General features: G+C 51.5%; 1 protein-coding gene across 3 annotated transcripts in view; it reads left to right on the plus strand.

Moving 5' to 3' along the window:
* ECE1 (endothelin converting enzyme 1) overlaps positions 1-15,163 on the plus strand; it is a 114,233-nt gene that overhangs the window by 67,598 nt on the left and 31,472 nt on the right. For all 3 annotated transcript variants that reach the window (XM_046006108.1, XM_046006112.1, XM_046006104.1), the window contains one exon: positions 14,644-14,765. In XM_046006108.1, the coding sequence (XP_045862064.1) occupies positions 14,644-14,765 (122 nt within the window). The remainder of the gene's footprint in view (positions 1-14,643; positions 14,766-15,163) is intronic.

Below are 15,163 nucleotides of genomic sequence, written 5' to 3' on the forward strand. Positions count from 1 at the left end.
GAAACCTTCCTATGAGACAGTAAGAGATTCCTACTTGACAATTGCAAATTTCAGGCAACTGTGTCTTTTAGATGACAGTGGAAATGGGCAAACCAGGTTAGGGGACGTTTCTTTCCCACCCCAGCCCGTTCTGGGTGGGGGAGGGGCGCGCTGCCCAGTGAGACCCGCCCACCATTCTCTCTATTCTCTGCCCCCCACCCCTGCCCTCAGGCTTGTATCAGAGCTAGGTGGTACACAGAGGCGAGGGGGAGCCGAAGGAACCCTGTGTGTCTGGAACAGCAAAGCCCCTGCTTTATGCTCTCTAGGTGCCTTTGAAAGGGGGCACAGCCTTTTATTTCAGAACTAGAAGCTTAACAGGCAAATGTGTCTGGGGTAGCCAGACTGGAACTCAGGGATGTCCCTTCTGCAACACCTGAGGACAGCTGAGGGCTTGTCAGGGACCAACAACCCAAGCAGGAGGACAGTCCAAGCAGGATGACAAGATGGGCCAGAGCCCCTCCTTCGGTCACCAGGACCTGGGTTCAAACCCTGCCTCCTCCACTTTCTGTGTGATCTCGGGTGAATGACGTGACCCTCGGGACACCTTCATTCAATAGAGCCTCCTCCAGGTTATGAAAATAAAATGGGAAAAATGTAATTAAGGTACATTGCCTTGGCCTGGCGTACCGTGCTGGCTGCTGTGCGTGTGAGGGTGATAGGTATTCACCTTTGACCTTTGCATAGCACTTTACAGTTTACGGACCTTTGTGTCGATGTCCTCCTATTCGATCCTATAGGGCAGGAGTGAGGAAGGTATCGTTCGTCCCATTTGAGAGATGAGAACACTGATGTCCAGAGCCATCCTCGAGACAGGCTAGCAGGTGGCACAGATGGGACTTGTCCGACTCAGTCTGGGCCGTGTGTCCTTTCCACACCTCACACCCCCTCCTTCAGACCGATGGGCATGTATGGCTCCGTCCCCATCCTGCTGGCAGCATGGAGCGTGGGGGTCTGAAGGAAAGAGAGGAAGAAACTGATGTTTGTTGAGTGGCTGCCACTGTCCATGCTCTGTACCAGGCTCTTTCTGTCTCCTGCCTCCTTCATCCTCACTGCCTCCCTGGGATTTAGGAACCATTGTTCCCATGTCGTGGATAAGGAAACAGGCTCAGAGAAGTTAAGTGACCCTGCTGAGGAGACACTACCAGTCCGGCATGGAGAGGGGCTCCTGCCCGGGGAGAGCAGTTAGCACCGAGAGGGAATGGAGAAGATGGGCAGTCTTCTCTAACCTTCCAGTTAGGCCCAGGATTGGTCCTTGTGTGTGGTGCCTGTGGGTCCTGCTCCAAGGGGGACCTTGGGCCTTTGCCAGGACTGAGTCCATCCCCCTGCCCTGCCCCCCAGCCTGCAGGGCCCCAGAGGAGTGGGCTATGGTCCTGGGCTCTGGCCTTACCTCCATCCCGTCCCCAAGATTCAAGGTGTAGGTGGGGAGCTGTGCTCAGCTGGGCACGGAACAGCCAGAACCATGCGTTCGAGCCCCTGCCCCTGGGACCAGGGCCTGGTGGCATCAGGAGGCCAGACTGCAGGGTTTTGAAGTCAGGCCGCCCTGGCATGCCAGCTTATCACTCCTATAGCCTTGGACAAGTGACCTGGCTCCTCTCCAAATTATTATCTGTAAAATGGGGATAATGGTGCCATCAGACTCAAGATTGCCGTGAGTACTGGCTTGTGTGTGCTAGGTCCCCGTGCTCAGCACGGATCCTGGCACCTCATGAGCACCCAGCCGAGCAGAGCTGGTGTACTGAGTGTACTGCTCAGTGTGCTGAGGGAGCTCCAGCCCAGACCTCTCCCAAAAAGCTGTGGGACCACAGACAGACTCCCCAGGCTCCTGAACTCGAAGAGCATTAAGGGGAATGTTCTACGTATTAGTAAGGTGATCGAAGAAACCTAAGAATTACGTATTTCTCATGAAGGCCCTGATGTGGACCTACTTACCAGGGAATGAGGTACAGGGCATATCCATGACCACACTAGGCTGTTTCCTTGAATTATTTTATTGAAGCCATGGATGAATATCCCCATTATACAGAGGAGACTCACAGATACTCATGAAGTGATAACACTTAGCTGAGATTTGGCCCCAGAGCTGGGGGACGTCGAATGTGCCTTCTTTTTCCACCGACTCCCCTGAGTTAGACTGACCATGTGGAGGCCACAGAGCGGCCCAGAGCTACAATTCGCCAGGCTCCTTTCCCCAGGAGCTGCTTGGTGAAGCTCCCCAGTTTAGATGGGATCTGGCCAGGGCCAGATGAACATAGTAGGTGAGGTCAGCCCCAGGTCATTCTGACCAGGAGCTTCCCCAGAAGGCATATCCCAGAGTCCCCTACCCGCCAGGCTCACTCCTGGGAACGAGTCTGGAAATGGCCCCTCGCCTCCCCTCAGGGCCTTGATACCTGAGACTTTGGCACCGGGAACCCCCTAAAGGGGCAGGAGGCAGGTGAGTGGGTGACAGAAAATGCCGAACAGAATGCCAATGCATTCCTGGGCTCAAGGCCAGGTTGGTTTCAGCTTCCCCAAGACACAGGAGTCAGCCAGCAGGTCCGGCGGGGGTGGGGGGAGGGCTGGAGCTGCTGGGCGTTGCAGTGTGCCCGGGGGTACCCAGACTGTCCAAGCTGGCCTGGGGTGGGCTTCTCTGGCAGGAGAGAGAGCGTTTGGAGTGCGGGTGAGGACTGTGTCACCAGGCCAGGCAGAACAGCTATAACCACCAGCTGTGGGGGCAGGACCTCGGACAAGCCACTCCTTTCTCTGAAAGGTGAATAAATTCACAGGGGCCCCCTCAGAGGAAATCTGGGCAGATCTGTGGCCGGTGGACTGAGCTCTGCCAAGTCCCCCCTGGGGCAGCTCCTTGCAGCCCGCTGGCTGGGAGGCGTGACCTCAGCTGCACGAGCAGAGATGCTCACCCGAGAGACACTCTGCTGCCCCCCCGCCCCGGGTTGCCGGCTTGGACTGTCCTCGTGGGCCTCCGGGAGACAAGCGTGTGGCCTCACTTCATCAGGGCAAGGATGCAGCGGGACCTCTCACCCTAAGGCTGGGCCTTCCCGCCAGCTTGTGCTCTTAACACAGACTGATCTGCTGTCTAGACTACCTGCCTCGCTGCTTCTGGTCCTGTAGGACTTTCCTCAAACCTGCTTCCTCTGAGATGCCCCCTGAGGCTACCAAAGGGCTTCTCTGGGCTCGAGTTACAGTTCTGTTTTATGTGTCTGTTCTACATACTGTGCTTTCTTTCGTTAAAAAAAAAAGATTATTTGAGAGACAGAGTACAACCAGGGGGAGTGGCAGCCAGAGGCAGAGGGAGAAGCAGGCTCCCTGCTGGTCTGGGAGCCTGATGTGGGGTTTGATCCCAAGACCCCAGGATCATGACCCGAGCCAAAGGCAGACACTTAACCGACTGAGCCACCCAGGCGCCCCTGTACTGTTTTCTATTGTAAGATTAATGCGTGCAAAATTAATGCCTGGTTTTTATAATAATTTGAACATCATGGATTTCACAAGGACTTCATGGTCTCCCTTCCATGTAGCCCAGCGCCAGTCTGCCGGAGAAATGGAGACAGAACCATTCCATCAGCATTCAATCTGTTCATGTCAGTGACTTGGCAACTAATCCTGTCACCCTGTGCCATCTCTCCTACTTTTATTCTGATTTGTTTTTCTAGTAGTTGCTATCCAGCTTCTTTTCTTCTCCCTCTGGACAAGATCTGTGACCCCATGCTTTCTGTTTGGTACCGTGTCTGCAGCCGCGTGCCCCTCTTTCCCATTCCAGGAGAGGCAGGGGGTGTCCGGGGCTTCTCCGGGGTGGCCAGTCTGCTCGGGTGCTACCTCCGGTTTTCCAAGCCAGCCTGCAGGAAAGGAAAGGCGCAGTGCTCAGGACCCTGTCCCAGCCTCAGCCACTCACTCGTGTGACTTTGGACACGTTACTCAACCTCTTGCCTCTAAATTGGGCGTGATACTAATAGCACTCGCGGGTCACTCGCGGGTGGAAACTGTTAGGACCCAATGCACACACACAGCCACACCCACACACAGAGAAAGGAGTTCCTTCTCTCAGGGAAGCCTGAGAAGGCTTGGGTTCAAATTCCAGCATGTGACGTATTAGCATTACCTCGCAGGCAAGTTCCTTCCTCTCCCTGGGCCTCGTTTTCTTTCCCAGTGAATGGGGTGATAGTCTGACCTCAGGGTGCTGATGGGGTACTGAGAAGAGCTCAGCCCGGGCTGGGCCTGTTGTAGGCACCAGTAGTGGTAATGGTCTTATCATTATTTTTGTTCCTCTGCAGAAGAAGGGGCCTCGTTTATCAGCAATCCCCACTTCCTCTCACAGGATGGGGCTCCTGAGGCCTGCGGCGACTGCCTGAACCAAGTCTATGGTTTTTATCTAAGACAAGGGCTGGTCTCGCCCTGATGTGGAGTCCCGCGTGCTCCAGGCCAGACGGTGCTGCGGTTGCACTGGGATCGCAGAATTTCCGGGAAGCTCCATCCCCGCAGCCCGCCCAGCTGCTGGGTGTTTCCCTTCCTCCCAGGGAGTGGTGTGGAAGAGGGTGTTCCACTGAAAACTCCCAGGGGAAGAAGTGGGCGGATCAGAGGGTATGCTGTCTTTCCTCTTTCGGACTTTGGGGAAGTGACAGCGGAAGTCTCTGGAACTCAGGGACCCCGGAAGGAAGTAGCCCCAGCAATCGGGAGCCCTGTTGTCTGGCCCTGGGCTGCCAAGTTATCCTCATACCTTGGGGGCCTTGGAAGTGCCACCATATTCAAAACGTGGCCCTCCAGCTCCATCCTGGGAGCTGCGCTGTTGATGGCGCCTGGCCTGCTCCCATGGAACCTTCTTCTGGGAAGTAAATGCGAGGAGTCTCCAAGGAGACCAGGGTTTTCCTCAGAAGAAAACTGTATGTGACTGATTTCCCTTTGAATCAAAGCCTCCTCCTCAGACTGATGTGATTGGTATCTTTCTCTGTGGAGCTCCCAGAACATTCCATCATTCATTCCTTCATTCCACAATTATGTATGGTACACTGGCTATGGGCCAGCCATCACTAGGTGCCGGGATGGCGTGAGGAATAAGACAGCCTTTCCTTGTGGGGCCTGCATTCCATCAGGGGAGACAGACCGTAAAAAATAAATGAGTAAATAAGGCGGCTGCAAAGAGTTAGGGCTTTGAAATGAGTTGAGTAGGAAGCAAGCCTGGGAAGGGAGGAGGCCGCTGCAGACACAGCAGTCTGGAGGGCTGGGCCTTCAGAACAGGAACGTTGGGGCAGAAACTGGAATTAGTTGTGAGAGAATAGACCACATGGATGGGGCAGAAGGACAGGAACAAGGGGGAGAAGGGGCAGGACGCAGACGGGAACTGGAGGCCCACAGCGAGGGCAGGATTTCTCAACTTTTTTCATTCTTGCCCCCTGCCTAAAATTCTTTTCTGTCTTACCTAATTTTTTAATTCAATTTTTTAAAAAAGGTTTTTATTTATTTGAGAGAGAGAGACAGTGAGAGAGAGCATGAGAGGGGAGAAGGACAGAGAGAGAAGCAGACTGTCTGTGGAGCTGGGAGCCCGATGCAGGACTCGATCCTGGGACTCCAGGACCATGACCTGAGCCGAAGGCAGTTGCTCAACCAACTGAGCCACCCAGACGCCCCTAATTCAATTTATTTAAGTAAATAAAAACAGTTCACCCATTTCTCTAACCCCCCCCCAACAACTCCAGCAACTGCTAATCTGTTCTCCTTATCTGTGAGCTTGGTTTTTGTTGTATATGTATGTATTTTTTTAATTCCACATGTAAGAGAGATTATACATTATATACAATATACACAATATATACAATATATACAATATACAATATATATATTTGTCTTTCTCTAACTTCCCCCAATTACAAAAATATCTTTGAGGTTCATCCTTGATGTCACAAATGGCAAGATTTCTTTCTTTTTTATGGACAAATAGTAGTCTTCTGTGTGTGGGGGGGGTGTGTGCCACGTTTTCTTTATTCATCTGTCAGTGGGCACTTAGGTTGGTTCAGTATCTTGGTTGTTGTAAACACTGCTGCCTGGGGGTGCGGATACATTTTCAAGTTAGTTTTTTTGTTTCCTTGGGGAAATACCCAGCAGGAATTATAGGGAAGTTCTACTTTAAATTTTTCAAGGCGCTTCCATATTACTTTTTTTTTTTTTAAAGATTTTATTTATTTGACAGACAGAGATCACAAGTAGGCAGGCAGAGAGAGAGGAAGGGAAGCAGGCTCCCTGCTGAGCAGAGAGCCCGACGTGGGGCTTGATCCCAGGACCCTGGGATCATGACCCGAGCCGAAGGCAGAGGCTTTAACCCACTGAGCCATCCAGGCGCCCCTACTCTTTTTTTTTTTAAAGATTTTATTTATTTTTTTGAGAGAGAGAGAGAGAGACAGCAAGAGGGAACACAAGCAGGGGGAGTGGGAGAGAGAGAAACAGGCTTCCTGCTGAGCAGGGAGCCCCATGCAGGGCTCGATCCCAGGACCCCAGGATCATGACCTGAGCCGAAGGCAGACGTGTAATGACTGGGCCACCCAGGCGCCCCTCCATGCTACTTTCCATAGAGGCTGAGCAATTTACATTCCCGCCAACACTGCACAAGGGTTTCTTTTCCTCTACACCCTCTCCAACATTTGTCCCTTGTCTTTTTGGTATGAACCATTCTAACAGGTGTGAGGTGATACCCCACCGTGGTTTTGGTTTGCATTTCCTGATGACTAATGATACAGAACATCTCGTGTACCTGTTGGCCATCTGTATGTCTTTGGAAAAATGATCAGATCGTCTTCCCGTCTTTTAATTAGATTTTTTTTCTTTGTTGTTGAGTCATATGAGTTCTTTATATATTTTGGATACTAGTCCCGTAGCAGATGTATGATTTATAAATATTTTCTCCCACTCACTAGATTGTCTTTTCATCTTATTGATGGGTTCCTTTGTTGTGTAGAAGCTTTTTAGCTGGATGTAGTCCCATTTGTTTATCTTTACTTCTGTTGCTTTTGGTGTCAGATTAAGAAAGTCATCAGCAGGGGTGCCTGGGTGGCTCAGTGGGTTAAAGCCTCTGCCTTCGACTCAGGTCATGATCCCAGCATCCTGGGGTCGAGCCCCACATCGGGCTCTCTGCTCAGCAGGGAGCCTGCTTCCTCCTCTCTCTGCCTGCCTCTCTGCCTACTTGTGATCTCTCTCTGTCAAATAAATAAATAAAATCTTTAAAAAAAAGAAAGTAATCAGCAACACTGAAGTCAAGGAACTCACCACCTATGTTTTCTTACAGGAGTTTTATGGCTTGAGGTATGATGAACGTTCAAGTCTTTAATCCAGTTTGAGTTAATTTTTACATGTGACATGAAGTAGGGGTCCAGCTTCCTTCTCCTGAGTGTGGCTGTCCCAATTTTCTCCATACCGCTTACAGAAGAGATTGTGCTTTTCCCAGCAAATAGTCTTGGCTCCTGTGTCATATATTAATTAGCAATGCATTTCTTTCTTTCTATCCTATTCCATTGATCTCTGTGTCTGTTTTTACGCCACTACCATAATGTCTTAATTACTATAGCTTTGTAATACAGCTTGAAGTCAGGGAGTGTGAAGCCAGCTTTGTTTTTCTTTCTTAAGATTGCTATGCCTAGGGGCGCCTGGGTGGCTCAGTGGGTTAAAGCCTCTGCCTTCGGCTCAGGTCATGGTCCCGGGGTCCTGGGATCGAGCCCCACATCGGGCTCTCTGCTTGGCAGGGAGCCTGCTTCCTCCTCTCTCTCTATGCCTGCCTCTCTCCCTACTTGTGATCTATCTGTCAAATAAATAAATTAAATCTTTAAAAAAAAAAAAAGATTGCTATGCCTAGGGGCCCCTGGGTTGCTCAGTCAGTTAAGCTGCTGCCTTCTGCTTGGGTCATGATCCCCGCAGCGGGCTCCCTGCTCAGCAGAGAACCTGCTTCTCCCCCTCCCTCTGCCTGCTGGTCTGCCTACTTGTGCTCTCTCTCCATCTCTCTAATAAATTAATTAATTAATCTTTTTACCAAAAAAAAAAAAAAGATTGCTATGCCTCAGGGCACCTGGGTGGCTCAGTCATTTAAGCCTGACTTGGACTCAGGTCATGATCTCAGGGTCTTGGGATCAACACCCGCCCCCCACGTCGAGCCCCACATCAGGCTCCATGTTCAGCAGAGAGTCGGCTTGTCCCTCTGCCCCCCTCTCCCAGCTCGTGCTCTTTCTCTTTCTCAAGAAATAAATAAAATCTCTCTCTTTTTTTTTTTTAAGATCTTATTTATTTATTTGACAGACAGAGATCACAAGTAGGCAGAGAGGCAGGCAGAGAGAGAGAGGAGGAAGCAGGCTCCCTGCTGAGCAGAGAGCCGGATGTGGGGCTTGATCCCAGGACCCTGGGATCATGACCTGAGCCGAAGGCAGAGGCTTTAACCCACTGAGCCACCCAGGCGCCCCTAAATAAAATCTCTTTTAAAAAAAACCGATTGCCATGGCTCTTCAGGGTCTTTTATGGTTTGACACAAATTTTAGTATTGTTTATTGATTTTTTTTTTTTTTAAGATTTTATTTGAGGGCACCTGCATGGCTCAGTTGGTTAAGCGACTGCCTTCAGCTCAGGTCAGGATCCTGGAGTCCAGGGATCGAATCCCGTATTGCTCTCTTTGCTTGGCAGGGAGTCTGCTTCTCCCTCTGACCCTCCCCTTTCTCATTCTCTCTCTCTCTCTCTCTCAAATTAATAATAAAATCTTTTTAAAAAAAATATTATGTTTGAGAGAGAGAGAGAGAGAGAGCACCAGCAGGGGGAAGAGGGAGAAGCAGGGACCCCCCCCATGACAACATGGGGCTCCATCCCGGGACCCTGAGATTGTGACCTGAGCCGAAGGCAGATGCTTAACTGACTGAGCCACCCAGGTGCCCCTGTTTGTTCTATTTCTGTAAAAAATGCCATGAGAATTTGATAAGGATTGCAATGAATCTCTACATTGCTTCAGGCAGTATGGACATTTCAACAAAATTACCTCTTCCAATCTGTGAGCACAGAATATCTTTCCATTTATGTGTCTTCTCCAGTTTCTTTTTTTTTTTTTTTTAAGATTTTATTTTTTTATTTGACAGAGATCACAAGTAGGCAGAGAGGCAGGCAGAGAGAGAGAGGGGGAAGCTGTTCCCTGCTGAGCACAGAGCCTGATGCGGGGCTCGATCCCAGGACCCCAAGATCATGACCTGAGCCAAAGGCAGAGGCTTAACCCACTGAGCCACCCAGGCGCCCCCCACTGTAACCACTTTTTGAGAGTTTTCATCATAAATGGATGTTGCTTTTATGCAGTCAGATGTTTTTTCTTCATCTATTGAGAGGATCAAATGATTTTTATCCTTCATTTTGGTAATGTGGTACATTCCATTGACTTGTGGACATTGAGCCATTCTTGCATCCCTGGAATAAATCCCACTTGATCGTGGTGTATGATCCTTTCAATGGCTTATTGAATTCTGTGTGCTGATATATTGCTGAGGATTTTTGCATCTATGTTCATCAGGGATATTAGCCTATAATTTTCTTTTCTTGTGTCTTTGGTTTTGGTATTGGGGTAATGTTGGCCTTGCAAAAGAAATTTGGAAGAATTCCCTCCTCTTCTGTCTTTTGGAAGAGTTTGAGAAAGATTGGTATTAATTCTTTGTTGAACGTTTGGTAGCACTCATGTCTGGTCCTGGACTTCCATTTGTTGAGAGATTTTTTGGGGACCGATTCAATCTCCTTACTAGTAGTTGGTCTGTTCAGATTTTCTGTTTCATCATGATTTTGTCTTGGTAGGCTGTATATTTCTGGGAGTTTACCCATTTCTTCTGTGTTGTCCAAGAAGAATACAAAAGATAATGCTCTGCACCTGTTTATGTAATAATGTATGTATACATGAAAGGGTAAGATGTTTCTGCTCCCTAAGAGCTAATTCTCTCCCCCTTTGGGGACAATATTGTCCCTGTTGAAAATGCACAATATAGGGCCTTATAGGTAATTTTAAGGCATTTGTATATTCCAGAGCACATTAGTGGGGTTTTATTTATTTATTTATTTTGTCGGGGGGAGGGGCAGAGGGAGCGCAAGAGAGTGTCCCAAGCGAACTGTGCGCCGAGCATGGAGCCTGATGTGGGGCTCGATCCCACGACCCTGAGAACACGACCTGAGCTGAAACCAAGGGTTGGAACCCAACTTACTGCACCACCCAGGTGCTCCCCTCCAGGGCACAAGATACTGGTGCTATAAACTCCACACCCAGGGTTCCACTTCTGTGTCTAATAGACGTTTCAGCTAAAGATGTCAGAAACGGAACTGCTTATCTCACTCGCATCCCTAGTCTCCCACCTCTCAGCACCAAGCCCTTGCTCCGGTCCAGGAAACTGGGCATCTGTGACTCCTCTTTCTCTCCCACTCCAACTGCGTCTCGCCCCCCTCTCTGCTGTCACCCTGGCCCCAGCCCACATCATCACTCACCTCTTCTGCGTGGTGGCCTCCCACCTGGCTGTCTTGCTTCAGCCCTTGAAGGCCCAGTGCCTGCCAGGCCATGGGTGTCCTATGGGAGAAGACAGAGGACAGGAGGTGGGGGTGTGTGCTGGGGGTTGTCCCGGTGGGCTCCATGAGCCAGAGAGAGACAGGGGGAGGAGTGGCGGAGCTTGACCTCCCAGAGCTCCTGCCCCACCCAGTGTCCCTGTGGGAATACAGGGGCTGTGAACGCCCGTTGCTAGTGAGGCCTGTGCTCCTGTCCCTTCCTGCCCCACCGGCCTCAAGTCGCCCCCGTGCCAGTCTCTGTCTGGCACTGACCTCATCACTCTCTTGACATCCAGAAATGGCCTCCTTCCTCCTCAGAGGCGACACTGGACTCTGCTCTTCCAACAAATGCTGCTTAGGGCTACTGTGGGCCTTCCAGGTACAGGCAAAGAAACAGAGATGACTGGGACGCGAACTGGGGGCTGAAGCAGCCCAGGCCCAGCTCCCCACAACTTCTCCACGCTGAGCCCAGAGTCCAGACAAGGTTCCCTGGGCCTCCCCTGTCGTCCTTTCTTGGGCCCTCCCGGACTTGGTCCTCAGAGCTCCTGCCCTCCCTGCCGTCAGATGCTCTGTGATTGTCCTGCTGCTTTCTGTCCACCCCCCCCCCCCCCACCAGGCTACAGGCCTCACAGGGACAGCCCTGAGTCCATGTGGCCTGCCGCATTCTCCCCCCAGCCCAGCAGCCACCAGGCCGTAGGAACTCAATAACCCTTTGCGGGGAAAACAAGTGGCTGTGCGATCCAGGGCGTGGAGCTCAGAGGAAGGAGGTTTGAACTCATCCCGAGCAGCCTCTCAGCGAAGAGAGAGACCCTGCGCTTGAAGGACACTTGTAAGTGATAATGCAGGGTGGGGCAAGATGGAAGCCTGGAACTCCCCCTACTGAGCACTGCCAGGCGTTCCTCCAGAGCCTTTCTTCCGGCCTCTTATCTCAGTGGCCTTGGGCAATAGGAGAAGGAGAAGCCAGACCCGCTCACCCGCCAGAGTGCACAGAACACACTCCCCCCTGACGCTGGCCCTGGCATTTCACGGTCATGGCCAGAGCCGCGTGTGCACGGTGAGATGCCGCTTGCAGGCTCGGGTGAGCAATGACTTTCTTGTTTTTTCCCTTCTGAGAGCCTAGCTGCTGGGAGCCCTTGTCAGAGAAACAAGGCTCCTAGGCTAGGCGGGGGGCAGAGTGGAAGCTCCCCTTTGCTTTCCCTGCAGTTCTGCTTTCTGAGTCTGAAGCAGGGGGAAGTCTAGCTCTCTCCATTTCTGCCCTCCTCTCTGGGAGGCCTCGTCTCATGCTCTGGAGGGACAGGGGGGACACACTGGTATTTCCAGGCCTCCGCAGCGTGGCAGCCTGTGGTCTCCAGGGCTGTCACTCAGGTCCCCCCTCGTCACTCAGGCCCCTGGACCTCTGTCTCTCTCAGGGTTGTCCTGTCTCTGCATCTCCCTTCAGACTAGCCCAGGCTGGTCCAAGGCCTTCTTCAGGGCCGTCACCCTGACTTCAGCAAGATGGGGGTGGGTGCTCTCTGCCCAAAGAAAACCAGGATACTGGTTGTCGTAAGAATTGGGGGGAGGGCAGGGGGGCTCTTAGGACAGGGCTGGGAGAGCCGAAGTGACCTCATGCCCTCTGTACCATGGGCCACATCAAACGGGTATCTTTTCTCCAGACAGCGTGCCCTTCTGTGCTTCTTGTGTTTCCTCAAACTCTCCAACTTTCCCCTCATTTCCACCTGGTGAATAACTTCTTACCTTTATTTTTTTTAGGATTTTGTATTTATTTATTTGACAGGGCTAGAGAAAGAGAGAGAGAGCACAGGCAGGTGGAGTGGGAGAAGCAGGCTCCCTCCTGAGGAAGGAGCCCAATGCAGGGCTCGATCCCAGGTCACCAGGATCATGACCTGAGCCCAAGGCAGCTGCTTAACTGACTGAGCCACCCAGGCGCCCCAACTTCTTACGTTTAAAAAAACTGGCTTGCGGTGCCCGGCTGGGGAGGATGTGAAACATGCAATACCTGACTAGGTATTGTGAGTTCGAGCCCGACACTGGGCGTAGAGCCTACTAAAAAAAATTTTTTTTAAAGGAGTGAAATATAATTTTAATTCTATTAATTAGAAGAGTCAGAAATTCTTTTTTTTTTCAAAGATTTTATTTATTTATTTGACAGAGATCACAAGTAGGCAGAGGGGCAGGCAGAGAGAGAGAGAGATGGAAACAGGCTCCCTGTCGAGCAGAGAGCCCAACTCGGGGCTCGATCCCAGGACCCTGGAATCATGACCTGAGCTGAAGGTAGAGGCTTTAACCCACTGAGCCAGCTAGGCGCCCCTAAAAAAATTTTTTAATTAAAAAAATAAATGAGGGGCGCCTGGGTGGCTCAGTGGGTTAAAGCCTCTGCCTTCAGCTCAGGTCATGATCCCAGGGTCCTGGGATGGAGCCCTGCATCGGGCTCTCTGCTCTGCAGAGAGCCTGCTTCCTCTTCTCTCTCTGCCTGCCTCTCTGCCTAGTTGTGATTTCTCTCTGTCAAATAAATAAAATATTAAAAAAAAAAATCAGACATTTAAAAAAAATAAATGAAAGAACTGGCTCAGAGATAGAGCCCCACCCCCAACCCCACCTCACACCATCAAAGGGTGTGATTTTTCTCTGGGTTCCACAGTCATTTGCCTTAACTAAAGTACTTTCATGTCTCTGGGTCATTTCTTTGCTTGACTGTGTTCACCATTAGGCTGTGAGCGCCCAGGAGGCAGAGAGTGAGCAGGGCTTTTTCGTGTCTACAAAACTCCCAGCCCAGCCCGGTGCCTGGCACTTGGTAGGTGCTCCATGCTGGGGCCCTCATGAAGGAGCATCTCAGGAGAGGCTCCACGGGAAAGATGGCCTCTGGGAAAGGCCTCGAAGTCTCTAGGGTTTCGACGGCACCTCATACAGGAAGGCTGGAGTGAACTTCTCCTTTATGTATTTGCTTGTTTGGTGTCTGTGTGCTCACACTAGGAAGGAAGCTCTACGGGGACAGGGACATTGTCTTTTGTGTCCCCGAAGCAGGCGCAGTACCTAGCACAGAGTAAGCGTCTGGGATCTGTTCGGGGTGAATGGATAAGACAGACCCTTATCTGCCAGAAAAGTGTTGGTGGAGAAGATGGGGCTTGAGGGCGGGGTGGTCTTTGAAGGAAGCAAAGGAAGGAGTTTCTGGATCCAAAAGAAACAAACTTGAAATGAGGAAAAGTGCCTGGATCAGGGAGGAAGGATGTCCCCAGGGAGAAGCAAGGTGGACAGACAGAACTAAGGGGGTCAGGGACAGGTACCATCGGGAATAGGGCTCTGAGACAAAGGCTCAGGCACAGGAGTCCCAGCACATAGTAGGCCCTTCATGACCCGAACCGGCACATAGTAGGTCCTTCGTGGCCTAAACAGCAGGATGTGGTCCCCTTCACTGGGCACAGGCAGGACCCTGCCCTGTGTTGGTGTACATACAGGAGTATGGCCCTGGACCAGGACACCAAGGACAGGGAGAGGGAGAAGGGGATGACTAAAGTCTCTCAGGTGTCCTGGTGCAAGGATGGAGACGCTGGCTGTGGAGTCAGGGAGAGAAATGGCAGCAGCATGCCGGGTTAACTGTACGTCTGACGAACAAGGCTGGCGCCTCAGAGGAGGAAGGGCAAGGGTGCATGAGGCCTTGGAAGCTTCCATTTGGCTCCAGTCTATCAAGATAGAGGTCATCTGGGATCTGAGAGCCAAGACAGGCCTCTGTCCCGACACCAGGCAGGGCTGTTTGGGCCCTGCATTGGCCAGCAGGGAAAGCAGACCTTCCTGCTGGGTGGCCCTGTGCTGCCAACCAAGGGACACGTCTACAAACCTGACTGGTGGATGGGAAGAAACATGGTATGCTCTTCTTATTTGCAGTTAGCAAAAATTAGGAAGCACCTCAGTTTGCTGGGCTCTGCCCAAGACAGTCACGTACCCACTGTGGCTGAGGCCTTGTGGCTGTCTTGATAGGCAGAAATCCTAGGTCTTTTTACAGCTGAGCACACCAAGGCTCCCGGAAGGACTCCCCCAGGCCACCCACTGAGCAAATGGGGGCAGGTTGCAAACTGCTATCTCCTATCATTCCAGAAAATTCCACGGCCAGTGTGAGCGAGGCAGAAAGGAAGGCCCAAGTATACTACCGTGCGTGTATGAATGAAACCAGGATCGAGGAGCTCAAGGCCAAGCCCTTGATGGAGCTAATTGAGAAGGTGGGTTCCTGGAGCTGGCTTTCCTGGCTCTCCTCTGGCCTGTGCCACCTGCCTGTCCCCCACCCCCGGAACCTCTGGGTCCTGGTTGCCTCACACCCCTAGCTGCCTCACCCAGCTGGACTTTAGAACCTGTTGGAGCTGTATGTGTCTGAGTGTGTGTGTCTGCACGCTCACGTGTCTGCGGGTGGGCATCTCTATATTAGGGCTGGCGTGTGTCAGCATTGGTGTGGATGTCTGTCATGTGTGTGTGTCTCCATGCACCTGTGTGGAATAGGGTCTGTATTTACAGAGAAAATTTCTCTACTTTGCTGCTTCCTCTTGCTCCGAGGGCATGTCTGTGTGTGAGGAGGGGTATGTTCCAGAAGGACCAACAGAGAATCTTGGATCAGAGGCAGAAC

This window comes from Meles meles, chromosome 1 (genome assembly GCF_922984935.1).
Source record: "Meles meles chromosome 1, mMelMel3.1 paternal haplotype, whole genome shotgun sequence".
Taxonomy (NCBI): domain Eukaryota; kingdom Metazoa; phylum Chordata; class Mammalia; order Carnivora; family Mustelidae; genus Meles; species Meles meles.